Below are 15,721 nucleotides of genomic sequence, written 5' to 3' on the forward strand. Positions count from 1 at the left end.
TGATGGTGTTTTCACGCTCCAGGTGGTTCCCGTGACCAACAGCGGCATTCCCGTCAGCGAGTTCCCCTTCACCAGGACAGGCCTGCTGGGCTTCATCAGCGCCTCGGGGCTCATCTATGTGGCGGGAAAGATGGAGGGTCTGATGGTGGTGGGGAGGCGCCACCATAACGCAGACGACATTGTTGCCACAGCACTCGCTGTGGAGCCCATGAAGTTTGTCTACAGAGGAAGGTGAGCAACACAACCGCATGCACTACCGCGTACCGCCTCCAGGGGTGATACGGCGTAATAAACGATGGAGATAGTCTTACTGGCGGATAATTCTAAAACAGGATAGCCGTGTTCTCCATCGAGGTCCTCCATGATGAAAGGATTGTGGTGGTTGCCGAGCAGCGTCCTGATTCCACGGAGGAGGACAGCTTTCAGTGGATGAGCCGAGTCCTGCAGGTACACACACACACACACACACATCTTATCTCCTGATGTCCACCAACATTTGTTGTTGTTGTCTTGAACGTCCATACATGGCAAGAGATCTGCTGTCGGTTCTAGAGTTTCTATTTTGGTTCTTCCCTGACTATAGTGAGACCATATGGTTGAATTTCAGTGATGACAAACATAGTTCCATAGTTATTGTGCTTACTTAAGTAAATAGTTTGGCTTCTCCAAACAATATGCATCACTGACTCACTGATGCTCGAAAAATGTCTTTCATAAACTCATGCGAAGGCTAACGCCCAAAAAACCTGTCTCACAAACTCGCTGTGCTTGACAACGACTCAAGTTTCACTGACTCATGAGTGCTTGATGTAGACCCGCGTTTCACTGACTCGTGTGACAAAAATGCCTCGTCAAAAAAATCGACCTCACAAATGGCTTGGCTTGACTTTTGTCTGACGTCGTATGAATGCTTGCTGTTGGCTGTCCATTGTTGTGTATGTGATGAGGACGCCATCTTGATACGTATGTAATCCACAGCAGATGATTTTCAGTTTCCGACATTTTGTGTGTGGGGGGGGTCACTCAGCATACAACAACATACAACCCCATGTCAAATCATCCAAACTATACTTTGAACTGAGACAGGAGAGAGGTACATATTCTGTGAAATAAATGAGTTCCGTGTGCTAACAGCTGCTAGCAATCCTAGCTGGCTGCTGAAGTGCAAAGCGGTTGCATAACAACAACGTCCAAACAAAAAGAACAACCATACCAGTCCTGGACATTCTGGTCCAAAATCAGAAACCGAGCTGTTGGATGAGGAGGATTTGATGTTAGATGACGCCTGGGAGAATGTAAATGTGGGCCAGAACTATATGGACTTGTAGATGACAAACAATGGATGTTATATGGCGCCTTGAAGGACAAAATGAAGGAGCTGCAGGAGGAAACTGTGTCGCAAATGAGGAAAGAATAATTATTTTTTTCTATATGCATTATTTTTGCATGTAAAACTATCATTATTCTCTATAAAATGTTTTGTTTTAACATTTGTGGGGGTCTGTAACGAATTAATTGGATTTACACTATTTTCTATGGGAACATTTGATTTGGCTAGAGCAGGGGTGGGCAAACTTTTTGACTCGCGGGCCGCATTGATATGACAAAATTTACGGGGGGGGGCAGACTATATATTTTACACGTAACAGTCCACCTGGTATTATTGTATCTGTAAAATTGTCATGCAATCTGCTATTATTATTTATTATTTTATATTTATATTTAAAAATTTAAAAAATAATAAAATATTATAATAATTACAATAAAATTAAAATAATAATTATTATATTATTATTATGTACAATATGCAAATATAACAATAATATTATATAAAATTAATATAATAATTAGCATTAATATAATAATTATAATAATCATCGTAGTTCTAATAATAATTATAATAATCTAATAATAATAATAATCATTATTATTATTATTATGTGCTTGTGTCCCTTTTTTCAGGAACACTTTGTAAACAACAGACCATGTCAAAAAACGAAATTGATAAAACCATCAAAAGGTTGGCTCAGGCCATGATGCCAGGTTGTATGTTGAGTTGAAATGAAATACTTTGGAAAGATTGGGCGGGCCGTATTCAAACACTTGGCGGGCCGGATGTGGCCCCAGGCCGTAGTTTGCCCACCCCTGGGCTAGAGTCTGTTTTGGTTTGAGTCGGCCATTTGGCACGCATTAATGATGTTAACCAAGGCGCCACTGTACTTGGAGCACCAATGGCAAAATATACTACATCTAGCTTGCTGGAGGACCAGTAGAGTACTTGAGTACTACTACTACTACTGTACTACTGTACTGTAGAGTACAGTACTTGTTGTCAAAGATATCAAGATCTGGATGAATAAACAGCAAATTTTGGTCTTTGGAATAAACTCCATGTGAGTTAAAATCAAGTCAATGTGAGTGTACATGTGTGACCATCCATTGACTCCACAGGAGTGAATAGAACTCTGCTTTTGGAGTTGATCTTTTACCCCCTATTCAGAGTTAAAACTCAACTCTTCTTGGTGTTAAAATACTACTCCTTAGAGAGTCAAATGTGACTCTAGAATGGAGTTGATTTTAATATTAACTCTTAACCGGTGTTAAAAGCCAACACTTCATATATAGTTCATTTAACACTATTTAGAGTTGACATTCATTTTACATGATTTTATATTACACTGAACATTTTACTGTGTACGACAGTTTTATTTAATTTATTTATATATTGTTTTATCACAGTCATCCCTGCCGGCCTGGAGTTGAGGATTTGCTCGACATTCCGAAAAGAACAAAACAAAATTAATTTAAGCATCGTTTTCAAGTTAGCCTGGCTAAAGAACAAAAATTAATATGAAGAAGCTATAAAATTACATTTCTTGCACAAGTACTGTCCATTCAAGTTTGAATGACTTCACATCCAGTATCATTTGCTCTACTTGGACTGCTTGAGACATACAATCTTTGTGTCAAACTTGGAGAGCAGGTTTCTTTATCCCCTTGCTGAAGGACACTCAAATGTGAAGATGACAAGAGTATAAGAAATATATATTCAGACTAGTTACCACAAATCTTTAATAAATGCCTGTATAAATAATCCTTGGCTCAAGACCAAACATAAACATTACGTACAGTATAACTCTGCTTACCACATGTAGTGAATGTAGTGAGTAATGTAGTGAGAGTCAGTCAGGTTGGAGCCATCACCAAACTCTGGAATACATATTGTACAATCAAATTAGTGTAGGAAAATACTTGTTGGGGCGGATTATTACCATACACACAAACTCTATTCTAGCACATCATCAGGAAAGATACAATTTCCTCAAAATATAAGTGACCTACCCTCATCAGTATAGATGAGTGTAGATCTTTGACTGTTCTTCTTCAACTTGAGGAAAGACGTCCTCATCCACTTCTATGGCCTGGTCGTCTCTGACTTTCAGTGCTGTGCTCTATGGGATAAGAAACCTCTGCTGAACTGTACCAAAACATTTATACAATTTATAAAATTACAGTTTAATATCTTCTTAATAGTTTTAATAACAGTTTTAAACACATAACTGCACTGAGAAAAGCTGAGAAGTATGCTTCTTCCAATTTGACATACTTCTTTCCTCCACGTTCTACTTTTACTATCTTGACCTAGGAATAAATAAATACACGTAATTTAGTGGAACAAGTGATGACAGTGGGATTTTAACCTTGCATATATCACGATGAAAAGCTGTTACTAACGTTGAATAGTAAAGTTACGTCGCTGCAGGCCTGCACTTGTCTGATTAGCGGTTAACTTAAACCACATAGACTGGGTGACCTGCCTACTCAGTCTCTGCTCTTTCACTGTTAAACACAGTCACTTTTTTACGACAAAACATTGTATGATAACGCATATCTATCCCTGACTTATAAAAAGTAAACTTTTTCGCATAACCGCGTTGGCGCTACTTGGAATTGTTTCTTTCCTTACCGTTTTCAACGAGCAGACACAGACTGAAGAACAATAAACATTTTCAGGAACGGTGAATGATGAACAGAAAGGTGGTTAGCTAACGCTAAGTAGTTTTTATCAACAAACTGAGCAAAAATCAGGGAAGCAGGGTTCAAAAATCAACTCTTTCACTCTTTTTACTTTAACTCCAGATTTTTCAACTCTAGAAATGTGCTGTGATATGAGTTTATTATTAGATTAGATTAGATTAGATTAGATTAGATGACACTTTATTGTTATTGCTCATGTCACTGGTACAGGGCAACAAAATGCAGTTAGCATCCAACCAGAAGTGCAAATGTATAAATACCTTATTAGCAAGCAAATGCAGAAATAGGATAGAGCTGTAAAAGGACAGATATATGTACAAACTATAACAGGCTATGACTATGATACAGTGTGGATATATACAGGAATATAAATGACGTGAAGTATGGCTATGGCAGATTATAAACAGTATGCGCAGTATGAATGTGACAAGATATAATAACAGTAATATGTACAGTAGTGCAATGAAGTGACTATGATACAGTGTGTATATATACAGGGATGTAAATGACTATAGTATGGCTATTGCAGATTATACAGATATACAACTATATAAAAAATATGAAACTCACCAAGCAGCAAAGAAATCCACAAAGCAAGAACCATGCAGGATTCCATTTAATTCCAATGGCCTGCTCAACAAGTAGTGGGATTAGAAAGCCAATCTCCATCCAATTGCATTCACTGTCCAACATGAAGGACGGCAGGACAAGAGGACCTGGAAGGGGACGTTTTAGCTGGAAATGGCATCAATGCGGACAACAACAAGGGAAAAGGGAAAAGAACGTTTTTGTTGACAAACAAACACCAACAAACACTAAGACGTGTTCCTATGCAGGCGATAGACGGCATCCACCAAGTGGGCGTGTACTGTTTGGCCCTGGTTCCGTCCAACACGCTGCCAAAGACGCCCCTGGGGGGAATTCACCTGTCTGAGACCAAGCAGCTCTTCCTGGAGGGGGCCCTGCACCCCTGCAACGTCCTCATGTGTCCTCACACCTGCGTCACCAACCTGCCCAAACCTCGACAGAAACAACCAGGTGACCATCATGTGACCCCACCTTGTAGACGCTTGGACCGTCTTCATCGCCCTCTCCCTCCTCCTCCTCCTCCTCCTCAGAGATTGGCCCCGCCTCTGTGATGGTGGGGAATCTGGTGTCTGGAAAGAGGATCGCTCAGGCCAGCGGGAGAGATTTGACTCAGGTTGAAGACAATGACCAGGCAAGGAAGGTGTGTGCGTGCGTGCGTGTGAATGCTCTTCATCTTCATCCTCTAATGTGTCCTTCCTGTTCTTGGTGTCCACCATGCCGTTGTTTGATGGTTGTCATGACTTTGTAGTCCACATTACTGCCACCTACTGGCCAGGAGGGCCGGTAGATGACATTAGATTCTAAGATAACTTAAGTGGAAACTAATTAAACAAACTAGTTGAAGTCACCAATCATGTCGTCAGTCACCTCCATTTTGCCTCAATCAATAAATACCCACACTTAATAGTTTTGTGGCCCGCACACATTGCAGTTCCTCTTCCTGTCTGAGGTTTTACAATGGAGAGCCCAGAGCACGCCAGAGCACATCCTCTACACGCTGCTCAACTCCAGGGTGAGTACACACGACGGAGGAGGGAAGCGCTACATTTCCACGACTATGAATGAGAGTGTGTATTGTATGTATGTGTGTGTCTGTGACGTGCAGGGTGCAACAGCCAGCTCAGTAACATGTCTGCAACTCCACAAGCGAGCAGAGAAGACGGCAGCAATGTTGGCTGAACGGGGACACCTGCAGGACGGAGATCACATTGCACTGGTCTACCCACCAGGTACACCCCCCCCCCCCACACAGACACACACACAGCAGTATCTTCCTCAGATACATGCCTTCTTTTTGAATGAATCCTAGCTCGTCTTCATCTTCCTGCAGGTATCGACCTTATCGTGGCTTTTTACGGCTGCTTGTACGCCGGCTGTGTGCCCGTCACAGTGCGACCTCCTCACCCTCAGAACATCTCCACCACGCTGCCTACTGTCAAGATGATTGTGGAGGTCAACACATTATATATATTATATGGTATAAGTAGTACTTTTATACACGCTATAGGACAGGTAGGCCCAAAGTGCAACTAGGAGACATTATTTTTTTTATTGGGCCTTGGTACATTCTAGCCATCATTTTCTATGCCGCTTATATACACGAAGGTCACGGGTATGCTGGAGCCTATCCCAGCTGTCTTGGGGCGAGAGGCAGGGTCCACCCTGGACTGGTGGCCAGCCAATCACAGGACACATATAGACAGACAACCATTCCTATCCACATGCATACATTCAATGCATGGGGAAACCTTCCGCTCATCTGTAGGGCTCTATAAATTCCGTTTTATTTTTTCCCAAATTCCGTTTTTTTCCGTTTTAATTTTTTGGAATTCCATTTTTGTTTTACCTTTTACTCATTTTACCACAAAAGAATGCGTTTTAATAATGTTTATGAATAAAATGCACACTAATTAATTAGAAATGAACTTACATTCATTGAGGCGACACATACTACTGCATCATGTAACACAACATTGCACTAGGTACTTCAAATAAAAAATGTTTGAAGTGAAAACAAATGACATATTAAAAAATAATTAAGTGCTCAACCAGCCTTTTCTCTTCAAGCGAAAATATACTTGACTTTATACAAAACACAGTCAATTTTTTTAACATAGAACATATTAGATGTTAGATGTCACAGATGGTGACTACCACTACGTTGTATATTAGGCTGATAAATTAACATTAACTTACCAATAACGATGTTTAGCACACTGCAATCCCTAGCATCAGTGGTCTCATCCACAACAACGGAGAATTTTTTCCCCCGGATCTTCTGGAGCACAGAGGAGATGTGTTGCTCAAACACTCGGGGGAGGTGAAGTTGTCGGAGGCTGCTGGCATTTTCAGGCAGCGCTCCTCCGTTTGCAGTGCTTCACGAGAAAAGGACGTATTTTTCCCAACTTCTCCAAGGGGATGTCGGCCTCAGCACACATGCTCACAAAATCCTCGACGAAGTCTTTTCTTAAGTCCGCTGACTTGAACGAGGCAGTAACGCATGTCTGTCGGGGCCGCCTGCTAGCGTTAGCGCTATGCGTTTCTTTTTTTTTTAGATGACTTTTGGATAACAAGTGGTCATCACATGTGTTTTTTCGCTTCCAGTCAACTGAGTGTTGACAGAAAGTACAAAATAACATGTCACCAGATACATAGAAGTCACCTTGGTACTGCTCGGCTCTGTATTTCGGCGTTAGCGTGGTATTGCGCAACTTCTTCGCAGACGGGGGAGTGCCATGTTTGAAAAAGGGCGGTAGGCAGGTATTGTGTCACATTGATTACCGACCTCCGGGAACGATTCCCCAGGTTTATGTTCCTTTTTCTCATGAAAACAGCATTTCCGCGATATTCCGCATTCAAAATAATTTCCGTTTTTATTGTCCAATTCCGCGATTCCGTCCGCGATTCCGCGAACGCGGAAATTATAGGGCCCTACATCTGCAGCGTTTGGGGCCCTGTGTTGGCTCGGGGGCCCTCGGCATTCACCTAGTTCATCTACAGCAAGAAGCAAGACCTGCATACACTAGACACAGAGACGCCATCATTGATAGATACGTCTGTTGGTGCGTGGTGTTGTGTTCCCATCACCTGTTTGAACATCCCTTTGTATCCTTGTGTTGTTTTCCAGGTGAGTCGTTCGGCGTGCGTGATGACCACCCAGGTCATCTCCAAGCTGCTCAGGTCAAAAGAAGCGTCGGCTGCCGTGGATGTGCGCACGTGGCCACCCATCCTGGACACAGGTACATGCGAACATGCTAGCATGTGACAATAACAACAGCCTGCAAACGGGGGGCCATACTGTGAAGCTTTGTACTTATGGCACTGCAACAGTTGACATAAAATACATGATGTTACAGTATTGTACTTTCACCTAAAATCAAAGCCATCCCAGCCAGGGTGTTACACGAGATCAGCAAGTGATGATTGAGTGTGACGAGAAGTGGAAAATGCCCAACTTTGGCATTAAATGGGCTGAGTACTCATGCAAGGACTACTGTGACTTGTATGTGTCTGCAAACAGTGGCTGTTCATATTTCATATTGCATTTGATATCTCTTTAAAAGAGACCTACCTTCGTTGAACAAGCTAGCCCGGCTTTACGCTCAAACATCTCGCTAACCTGCTAAACACGCTTCACAGTTTACCCTTTATGTCATATTTTTGTTGTGTTCTTGTTTTTTAGACGAGTTGCCAAAGAAGAAAGCTCCTGTGCTTTTTAAACCCTCCAACCCTGACATGCTGGCGTACCTGGACTTTAGCGTGTCCACCACTGGCATGCTAGCTGGAGTCAAAGTAAACACACACATTACACACCAAACATGGACGCTTCAGTTTGCACCAAAACAACATCAAGATGCTAACATGTGATGCTCATACAGTACATGTAAACAAAGCACTAAGATGCTAACATTTCAGTACATGTAAACAAAGCACTAAGATGCTAACATGTGACACTCATACGGTACGTGCAAACAAAGCACTAAGATGCTAACATGTGATGCTCATACAGTATGTGTAAGCAAAGCACAAAGATGCTAACATGTGACGCTCACACAGTACATATAAACAAAGCACTAAGATGCTAACATGATGCTCATACAGTATGTGTAAGCAAAGCACTAAGATGCTAACATGTGACGCTCACACAGTACATGTAAACAAAGCACTAAGATGCTAACATGTGACGCTCATACAGTACATGTAAACAAAGCACTAAGATGCTAACATTTCAGTACATGTAAACAAAGCACTAAGATGCTAACATGTGACACTCATACAGTACATGTAAACAAAGCACTAAGATGCTAACATGTGACGCTCGTACAGAACGTGTAAACAAATCACTAATATGCTAACATCTGACACTCATACAGTATGTGTAAACAAAGCACTAAGATGCTAACATGTGACGCTGATACAGTACATATAAACAAAGCACTAAGATGCTAACATGTGACGCTCATACAGTACATGTAAACAAAGCACTAAGATGCTAACGTGACGCTCATACAGTACATGTAAACAAAGCACTAAGATGCTAACATGTGACACTCGTACAGTACATATAAACAAAGCACTAAGATGCTAACGTGACACTCATACAGTACATGTAAACAAAGCACTAAAATGCTAACGTGACGCTCATACAGTACATGTAAACAAAGCACTAAGATGCTAACATGTGACGCTCATACAGTACGTGTAAACAAATCACGAACATGCTAACATGTGACGCTCATACAGTATGTGTAAACAAAGCACTAAGATGCTAACATATGACGCTGAAACAGTACATGTAAACAAAGCACTAAGATGCTAACATGTGACGCTCATACAGTACATGTAAGCAAAGCACTAAGATGCTAACATGTGACGCTCACACAGTACATGTAAACAAAGCACTAAGATGCTAACATGTGACGCTCATACAGTACATGTAAACAAAGCACTAAGATGCTATGTGACACTCATACAGTACATGTAAACAAAGCACTAAGATGCTAACATGTGACGCTCATACAGTACGTGTAAACAAATCACTAATATGCTAACATGTGACGCTCATACAGTATGTGTAAACAAAGCACTAAGATGCTAACATGTGACGCTGATACAGTACATATAAACAAAGCACTAAGATGCTAACATGTGACGCTCATACAGTACATGTAAACAAAGCACTAAGATGCTAACGTGACGCTCATACAGTACATGTAAACAAAGCACTAAGATGCTAACATGTGACACTCATACAGTACATATAAACAAAGCACTAAGATGCTAACGTGACGCTCATACAGTACATGTAAACAAAGCACTAAAATGCTAACGTGACGCTCATACAGTACATGTAAACAAAGCACTAAGATGCTAACATGTGACGCTCATACAGTACGTGTAAACAAATCACTAACATGCTAACATGTGACGCTCATACAGTACATGTAAACAAAGCACTAAGATGCTAACATGTGACGCTCATACAGCACGTGTAAACAAATCACTAACATGCTAACATGTGACGCTCATACAGTATGTGTAAACAAAGCACTAAGATGCTAACATATGACGCTGATACAGTACATGTAAACAAAGCACTAAGATGCTAACATGTGACGCTCATACAGTACATGTAAACAAAGCACTAAGATGCTAACATGTGACGCTCATACAGTACATGTAAACAAAGCACTAAGATGCTAACATTTCAGTACATGTAAACAAAGCACTAAAATGCTAACATGTGACACTCATACAGTACATGTAAACAAAGCACTAAGATGCTAACATGTGACGCTCATACAGTACGTGTAAACAAATCACTAATATGCTAACATGTGACGCTCATACAGTATGTGTAAACAAAGCACTAAGATGCTAACATTTCAGTACATGTAAACAAAGCACTAAAATGCTAACATGTGACGCTGATACAGTACATATAAACAAAGCACTAAGATGCTAACATGTGACGCTCATACAGTACATGTAAACAAAGCACTAAGATGCTAACGTGACGCTCATACAGTACATGTAAACAAAGCACTAAAATGCTAACGTGACGCTCATACAGTACATGTAAACAAAGCACTAAGATGCTAACATGTGACGCTCATACAGTACGTGTAAACAAATCACTAACATGCTAACATGTGACGCTCATACAGTATGTGTAAACAAAGCACTTGGATGCTAACATGTGACGCTCATACAGTACATATAAACAAAGCACTAAGATGCTAACATGTGACGCTTATACAGTACATGTAAGCAAAGCACTAAGATGCTAACATGACGTGTATGTGTGTGTAGATGTCTCACACAGCCACCAGTGCCTTCTGTCGATCCATCAAGCTTCAGTGTGAGCTGTACCCGTCCAGAGAGGTGGCCATCTGCCTCGATCCGTATTGCGGTCTGGGCTTTGTCCTCTGGTGCCTTTGCAGGTGTGTTGGTGATACACAGAATCCTGTGTGTCTCATCGTATCACAAAGTAATGTGTGTGTGTGTGTGTGTGTGTGTGTGTGTGCAGTGTGTACTCGGGCCATCAGTCCATCCTGATCCCGCCATCCGAGCTGGAGGTCAACCCGTCCTTGTGGCTGTGGGCTGTCAGTCACCACAAAGTGCGGGACACGTTCTGCTCGTACAGCGTCATGGAGCTGTGCACCAAAGGTCTGGGTGTGCAGACGGACGCCCTGAAGGTAAAGACCACGCTCCCCTTTCCACGCCGCACCTACACGACTATCAACACCTCGCCTTGTCCTCTCTCACTAAGGCTCGGGGCTTGGACTTGTCCCGCGTGAGGACCTGCGTGGTGGTGGCTGAGGAACGACCCAGGACCTCCTTGACCCAGTCTTTCTCCAAGCTCTTCAAGGACCTGGGACTCCACCACCGAGCCGTTAGCACGTCCTTTGGCTGCAGGGTCAACCTGGCCGTCTGCCTGCAGGTACCACCTTTGACCTTTGGATCACGTGACACAGTTCCATGTGATTTCATCCTTTCATCCTTTCTCGTTAACATTCATTTCACACTTGGCCCCGCCTTCTTTACCTTCGTAACCATGACAACATCTCCCTTAACTATGACAAGCTCGCAGACATTTGTCTCCGCCCCTTTTCTTGTTTCTGTTACCTTGACAACTTGGCCCCACCCACTTCATCATCAGTAACCATGGCAACAAAACTCGCCTCCGCCTACTTTTATACTTTTTAATTTGTAACTGTGATGTCATATCCATGTGTAACCGTGGCAACCAAGCCACTCTTCATCATCGGTAACCATGGCAACATATCTCACGGTTCCTCCTTGCTCCTCCTCTCTGCTGCTGCTGCAGCTACACAGGCTGGGACAGTCGGCCAATCAGGTAGGGATTTGCCATTAAGCTCCGCCCTCTCCCACCTCAAACCCCTCCCACCAACATCTAAGCTGACGACAAGTCTTTAAGTCATCCAGCAGTAAAATAAAAGTGCTCTGTCATGGGCGGGGCTTAGTGACTACAGCAGAGGGGTGAGGGGAGGAGTCCCCTTCATGACGCCATGATGATGCCTTCACTGCCACCGCTGCATTTGCGTGTCAACACGTTGCCAGCAAGGAGCGACAAACACAACAAGCGTTAAATTGAAATGAAACTTTAAAAAGCGATTGTGTTCCTCAGGGAACGTCTGGTCCTGACCCCACGACCGTCTTTGTTGACATGAGAGCGCTGCGTCACGACAGGTGAGCTAACACGGCAAGCTAACGTTGGCTAAGTGAGAGGCTGTGACTGGTTGTTGTTTTAGGGTGCGGCTCGTGGAGAGGGGGTCACCTCACAGTCTGCCCCTGATGGAGTCTGGCAAGGTGAGTGTGTTGTTCCCACAATGCTGGACAGGAAGTAACAATGAACTTGTTTCCCTAAGTAGATCCTTCCGGGTGTTCGCATCATCATTGCCAACCCGGAGACCAAGGGACCAATGGGAGAGTCTCACCTGGGAGAGGTAAGTCTCGTACGTCAGCCATGTTGTAGGACCAGGTGTGTGTTGAACGTGAAACATGAGTTTTGTGCGTAGATTTGGGTGCAGAGCGGACACAACGCCAGCGGCTACTTCAGCGTCTACGGCGACGAGGCGCTGCATTCGGACCACTTCAACTCCCGCCTCAGCTTTGGAGACACACAAACCGTGTGGGCTCGAACGGGCTACTTGGGCTTCCTACGCAGGACCGAGCTCACTGACGCCAGCGGAGGTGGGGAACCACTTTGTCCTCTTTTATTTTGTTGGCCAGTTCAAGTGACTTCCTGTTTGCGTTCAGAGCGTCATGATGCTCTGTACGTGGTGGGCGCCTTGGAGGAAGCCATGGAGCTGAGGGGGATGAGGTACCACCCCATCGACATCGAGACCTCGGTCATCAGGACGCACAAGAGCATCACCGAGTGGTGAGATGCCACATGACATGATGGCACACAATCCTGCTGGAGTGCTGCTTTGTTTGGCCACTAGAGGTCGCAAACAACACAGTACAGTGCAAACAAACTAGGTTGTTGCTTGCTATCGTGTGTAAAATCCGAAGCAGCATTTTTGACAAAAAACAATTCATACGAATACAGTATTCGCCGTACAAAAAAAGCATGTTTGACTGCACGCCCGATGGTGAAGGGGAACAATACCCCCTGATTTTCCGGATAATTTCTCTTGTTGACGGGTATGCCCAGAACTTTGACACCAAGGCTATGTCTCAAATACAATACTTCACCAAATTCCACATGGAACATAAGAGAAACAGCAAAGTGGATGCTAGCATGCTAACCGGCGAGCGTGTTTGCGTTGCAGCGCCGTGTTCACGTGGACCAACCTGCTGGTGGTGGTGGTGGAGCTGGATGGTTCTGAGCACGAGGCTCTGGACCTGGTACCGCTGGTGACCAACGCGGTCCTGGAGGAGCACTACCTGATTGTGGGCGTGGTGGTGGTGGTGGACGTCGGCGTCATCCCCATCAACTCCCGCGGCGAGAAGCAGCGCATGCACCTGCGTGACGGCTTCCTGGCCGACCAGCTGGACCCCATCTACGTGGCCTACAACATGTAGAGCCCCCATTACACCCAGGAGTGGAAGCAGAAGGACTGTGGATGTTTTTAGAAGAAGCAGATAGTTTCAAGGAAGTTGTAAAAAGGCTTTGAAGCCCTGAATGGCGTCCGTCCAGGCTGGTTTCCTTTTGCACTTTGAGGCTACTCAGCAAGTTGATGCTTCTAATGTTTAACGTCCCAAATGATTTGTCATTTCTGCTTCAAGTCAGCTCCAAAAGCTGTCTGCTGTTTCACACACACACACACACGTTTTGTAGCCTCAACAACAGAAAGATGTTTGGATACCAGTCCTTTGCTTACTTTTTTTTTACCTGATACACCTTAGCTCATTTGCATAACTGACCAGCCGCAGCCTTGGACATATCATGTAAGTATGTATAAAAACCACTAGTCATTTAATTTATTTTGTCTCTTTTGCAAGTCAGCCACGACACTTTGAAGAATGTTTCATGTAACAAAAAACCAAAACAATCATCTTTATTATGGAAAGTATAGCATTTGATTAGTTTACACTCAATCCTCCAAAGTCCTTTGTCCTTCTTTCAACATTCAGTGCACTGCTGGCAAATGTGCGGCTTTGTGACGTCACAAAACCCAACTCGGTCAGGAGTACATGGGGTCTTCAGAGGTTGTGAATGTTCTCATTTCAACAAAAATATCTTTTGGAAAAAGAAAAAGCACTTTGCTCAGTTTTTGTTTTTAAATAAATTGTCTTTTTGGACTTTTCATGTCTGTTTGACAATAAAAATCAAACACGTTGCCTTAAATGTTTCATGTATGCTATTTGGAGAGAAAAAATATGAGAATACAGCGGCTCCCTAAGAAATTTGCTGATTTATGGTTAAAAAAATACATTAAAAAATTGGCAGTTTTTTCCTGCAGAAAAAGCCTTTCTGCCACTGAAAGCAAAGTTCCTTTTATCATGCACTCAAAACACACACACACAAAACATGGATGTGCCACTTTTTATGCTTCCATACGTTCACACTAAGTCGGTTTATGCTGCAAGAGAAAATTGAAGCGACGAGTGAGACTTGTTGATACATTTATTTCCTCCATGTTAGCACATAGAATAGATTATATACATATTGCTAGCAAGAGCAACAAGTTTTGGACAGAATATGTGATGAGTAACGTTTGAGTTCATTATGAGCTACAAAGGCAGTTCAAAGTCTTACTTTGCCACATGATCCATTCTGCTTCACCATACAAAAAAAGACAAAAATCACATGGTGCTCATATTGCATAAGTCTTCAGCCAAACAAAGGACAAGGCGGCGTCACACATGCACGTGCACACTGGAATGACACGGGTGGAAGAAGACCTCCTGGTTCAAAGTTCAAAGTGGAGACATGAAACCGAGAGGAGAGCAGCAGGTCGTCATGGCAACAAGGGAGGCCCATATGAAGCACGTGTGAAGTCATTTACAAAGTACGTATGTGAAGCAGGACACTATTTACATGTAGTGCAACCGCCGTGAAGACACAAGACGCCCAAATGGCCACTTCAGTCCTCAAAGTCTGATTTAAAAGTTGACAACTCCTCTTCCGGGAACCCAAACACGAGCGGAAAACGGGAAAACGAACTTGACTGTTACCGTAAGTCCTCTAATAGCAACTCCTCCTCCTTTCTAATTTGTCTTAGTTGATCAGGACAGCTTTTGCTGCGCTTTCAAAACCTTTGACATGCAGCTACACTTCCTGCACATATTTCACAATAAAAGCAGACATTGAAGTTAACAGTGTGGCCACTATTAGAAAAGTTACTGTAAGTACGTTGCAAAAAAATACATGTGCTGTTTTCCTCCACTCAGCCTGGCGTCATCACGAAGGGGGGGGGGGGGGGGTTTAGGGCGTCACCTGGTGGCGCCAAGGAGGAACAAGAGTTGTCATTTGGTTTACCTTTAAAAAAGATGATTATCTTATTGTGGTGTCACAATGGGGCCAAAGTCATTAGAAAAGTGTTGTCAGGCCTTCTAGCAATGTTGTGCACGCCGCAGACAACGTGCACAATAAAGTGAAATCATAATAGAATCAAAGATT

General features: G+C 43.1%; 1 protein-coding gene and 1 long non-coding RNA gene across 7 annotated transcripts in view; one reads left to right on the top strand and one right to left on the bottom strand.

The window, feature by feature from the left end:
- The window catches only part of dip2cb (DIP2 acetate--CoA ligase C (putative) b), a 58,534-nt gene extending 44,307 nt beyond the window's left edge, over positions 1-14,227 (top strand). For 3 of the 6 annotated variants that reach the window (XM_058087117.2, XM_078794738.1, XM_078794739.1), the window contains exons 20-38: positions 23-231; positions 333-447; positions 4,875-5,076; positions 5,157-5,266; positions 5,558-5,638; positions 5,732-5,855; positions 5,957-6,078; positions 7,754-7,865; positions 8,309-8,418; positions 10,939-11,069; positions 11,156-11,324; positions 11,399-11,569; positions 11,957-11,986; positions 12,278-12,339; positions 12,402-12,459; positions 12,522-12,596; positions 12,669-12,843; positions 12,910-13,033; positions 13,428-14,227. In XM_058087117.2, coding sequence (XP_057943100.2) covers positions 23-231; positions 333-447; positions 4,875-5,076; positions 5,157-5,266; positions 5,558-5,638; positions 5,732-5,855; positions 5,957-6,078; positions 7,754-7,865; positions 8,309-8,418; positions 10,939-11,069; positions 11,156-11,324; positions 11,399-11,569; positions 11,957-11,986; positions 12,278-12,339; positions 12,402-12,459; positions 12,522-12,596; positions 12,669-12,843; positions 12,910-13,033; positions 13,428-13,680 — 2,433 coding nt within the window. In that variant the 3' untranslated portion in view covers positions 13,681-14,227. The remainder of the gene's footprint in view (positions 1-22; positions 232-332; positions 448-4,874; positions 5,077-5,156; positions 5,267-5,557; positions 5,639-5,731; positions 5,856-5,956; positions 6,079-7,753; positions 7,866-8,308; positions 8,419-10,938; positions 11,070-11,155; positions 11,325-11,398; positions 11,570-11,956; positions 11,987-12,277; positions 12,340-12,401; positions 12,460-12,521; positions 12,597-12,668; positions 12,844-12,909; positions 13,034-13,427) is intronic. The other 3 variants (XM_058087192.2, XM_058087361.2, XM_058087278.2) reach the window with 3 other exon arrangements.
- On the bottom strand, positions 206-3,453 carry LOC131138682 (uncharacterized). The gene is made up of 3 exons (XR_013629447.1): positions 3,343-3,453; positions 3,147-3,210; positions 206-441 (listed from the first exon to the last, which is right to left on the bottom strand). It is a non-coding gene; the product is annotated as an uncharacterized LOC131138682 (long non-coding RNA).
- Positions 14,228-15,721: the final 1,494 nt, after the last annotated feature.

This window comes from Doryrhamphus excisus, linkage group LG11 (assembly GCF_037039965.1).
Source record: "Doryrhamphus excisus strain RoL-2023G ecotype Guam linkage group LG11, RoL_Dexc_Guam_v1.1, whole genome shotgun sequence".
NCBI lineage: Eukaryota > Metazoa > Chordata > Actinopteri > Syngnathiformes > Syngnathidae > Doryrhamphus > Doryrhamphus excisus.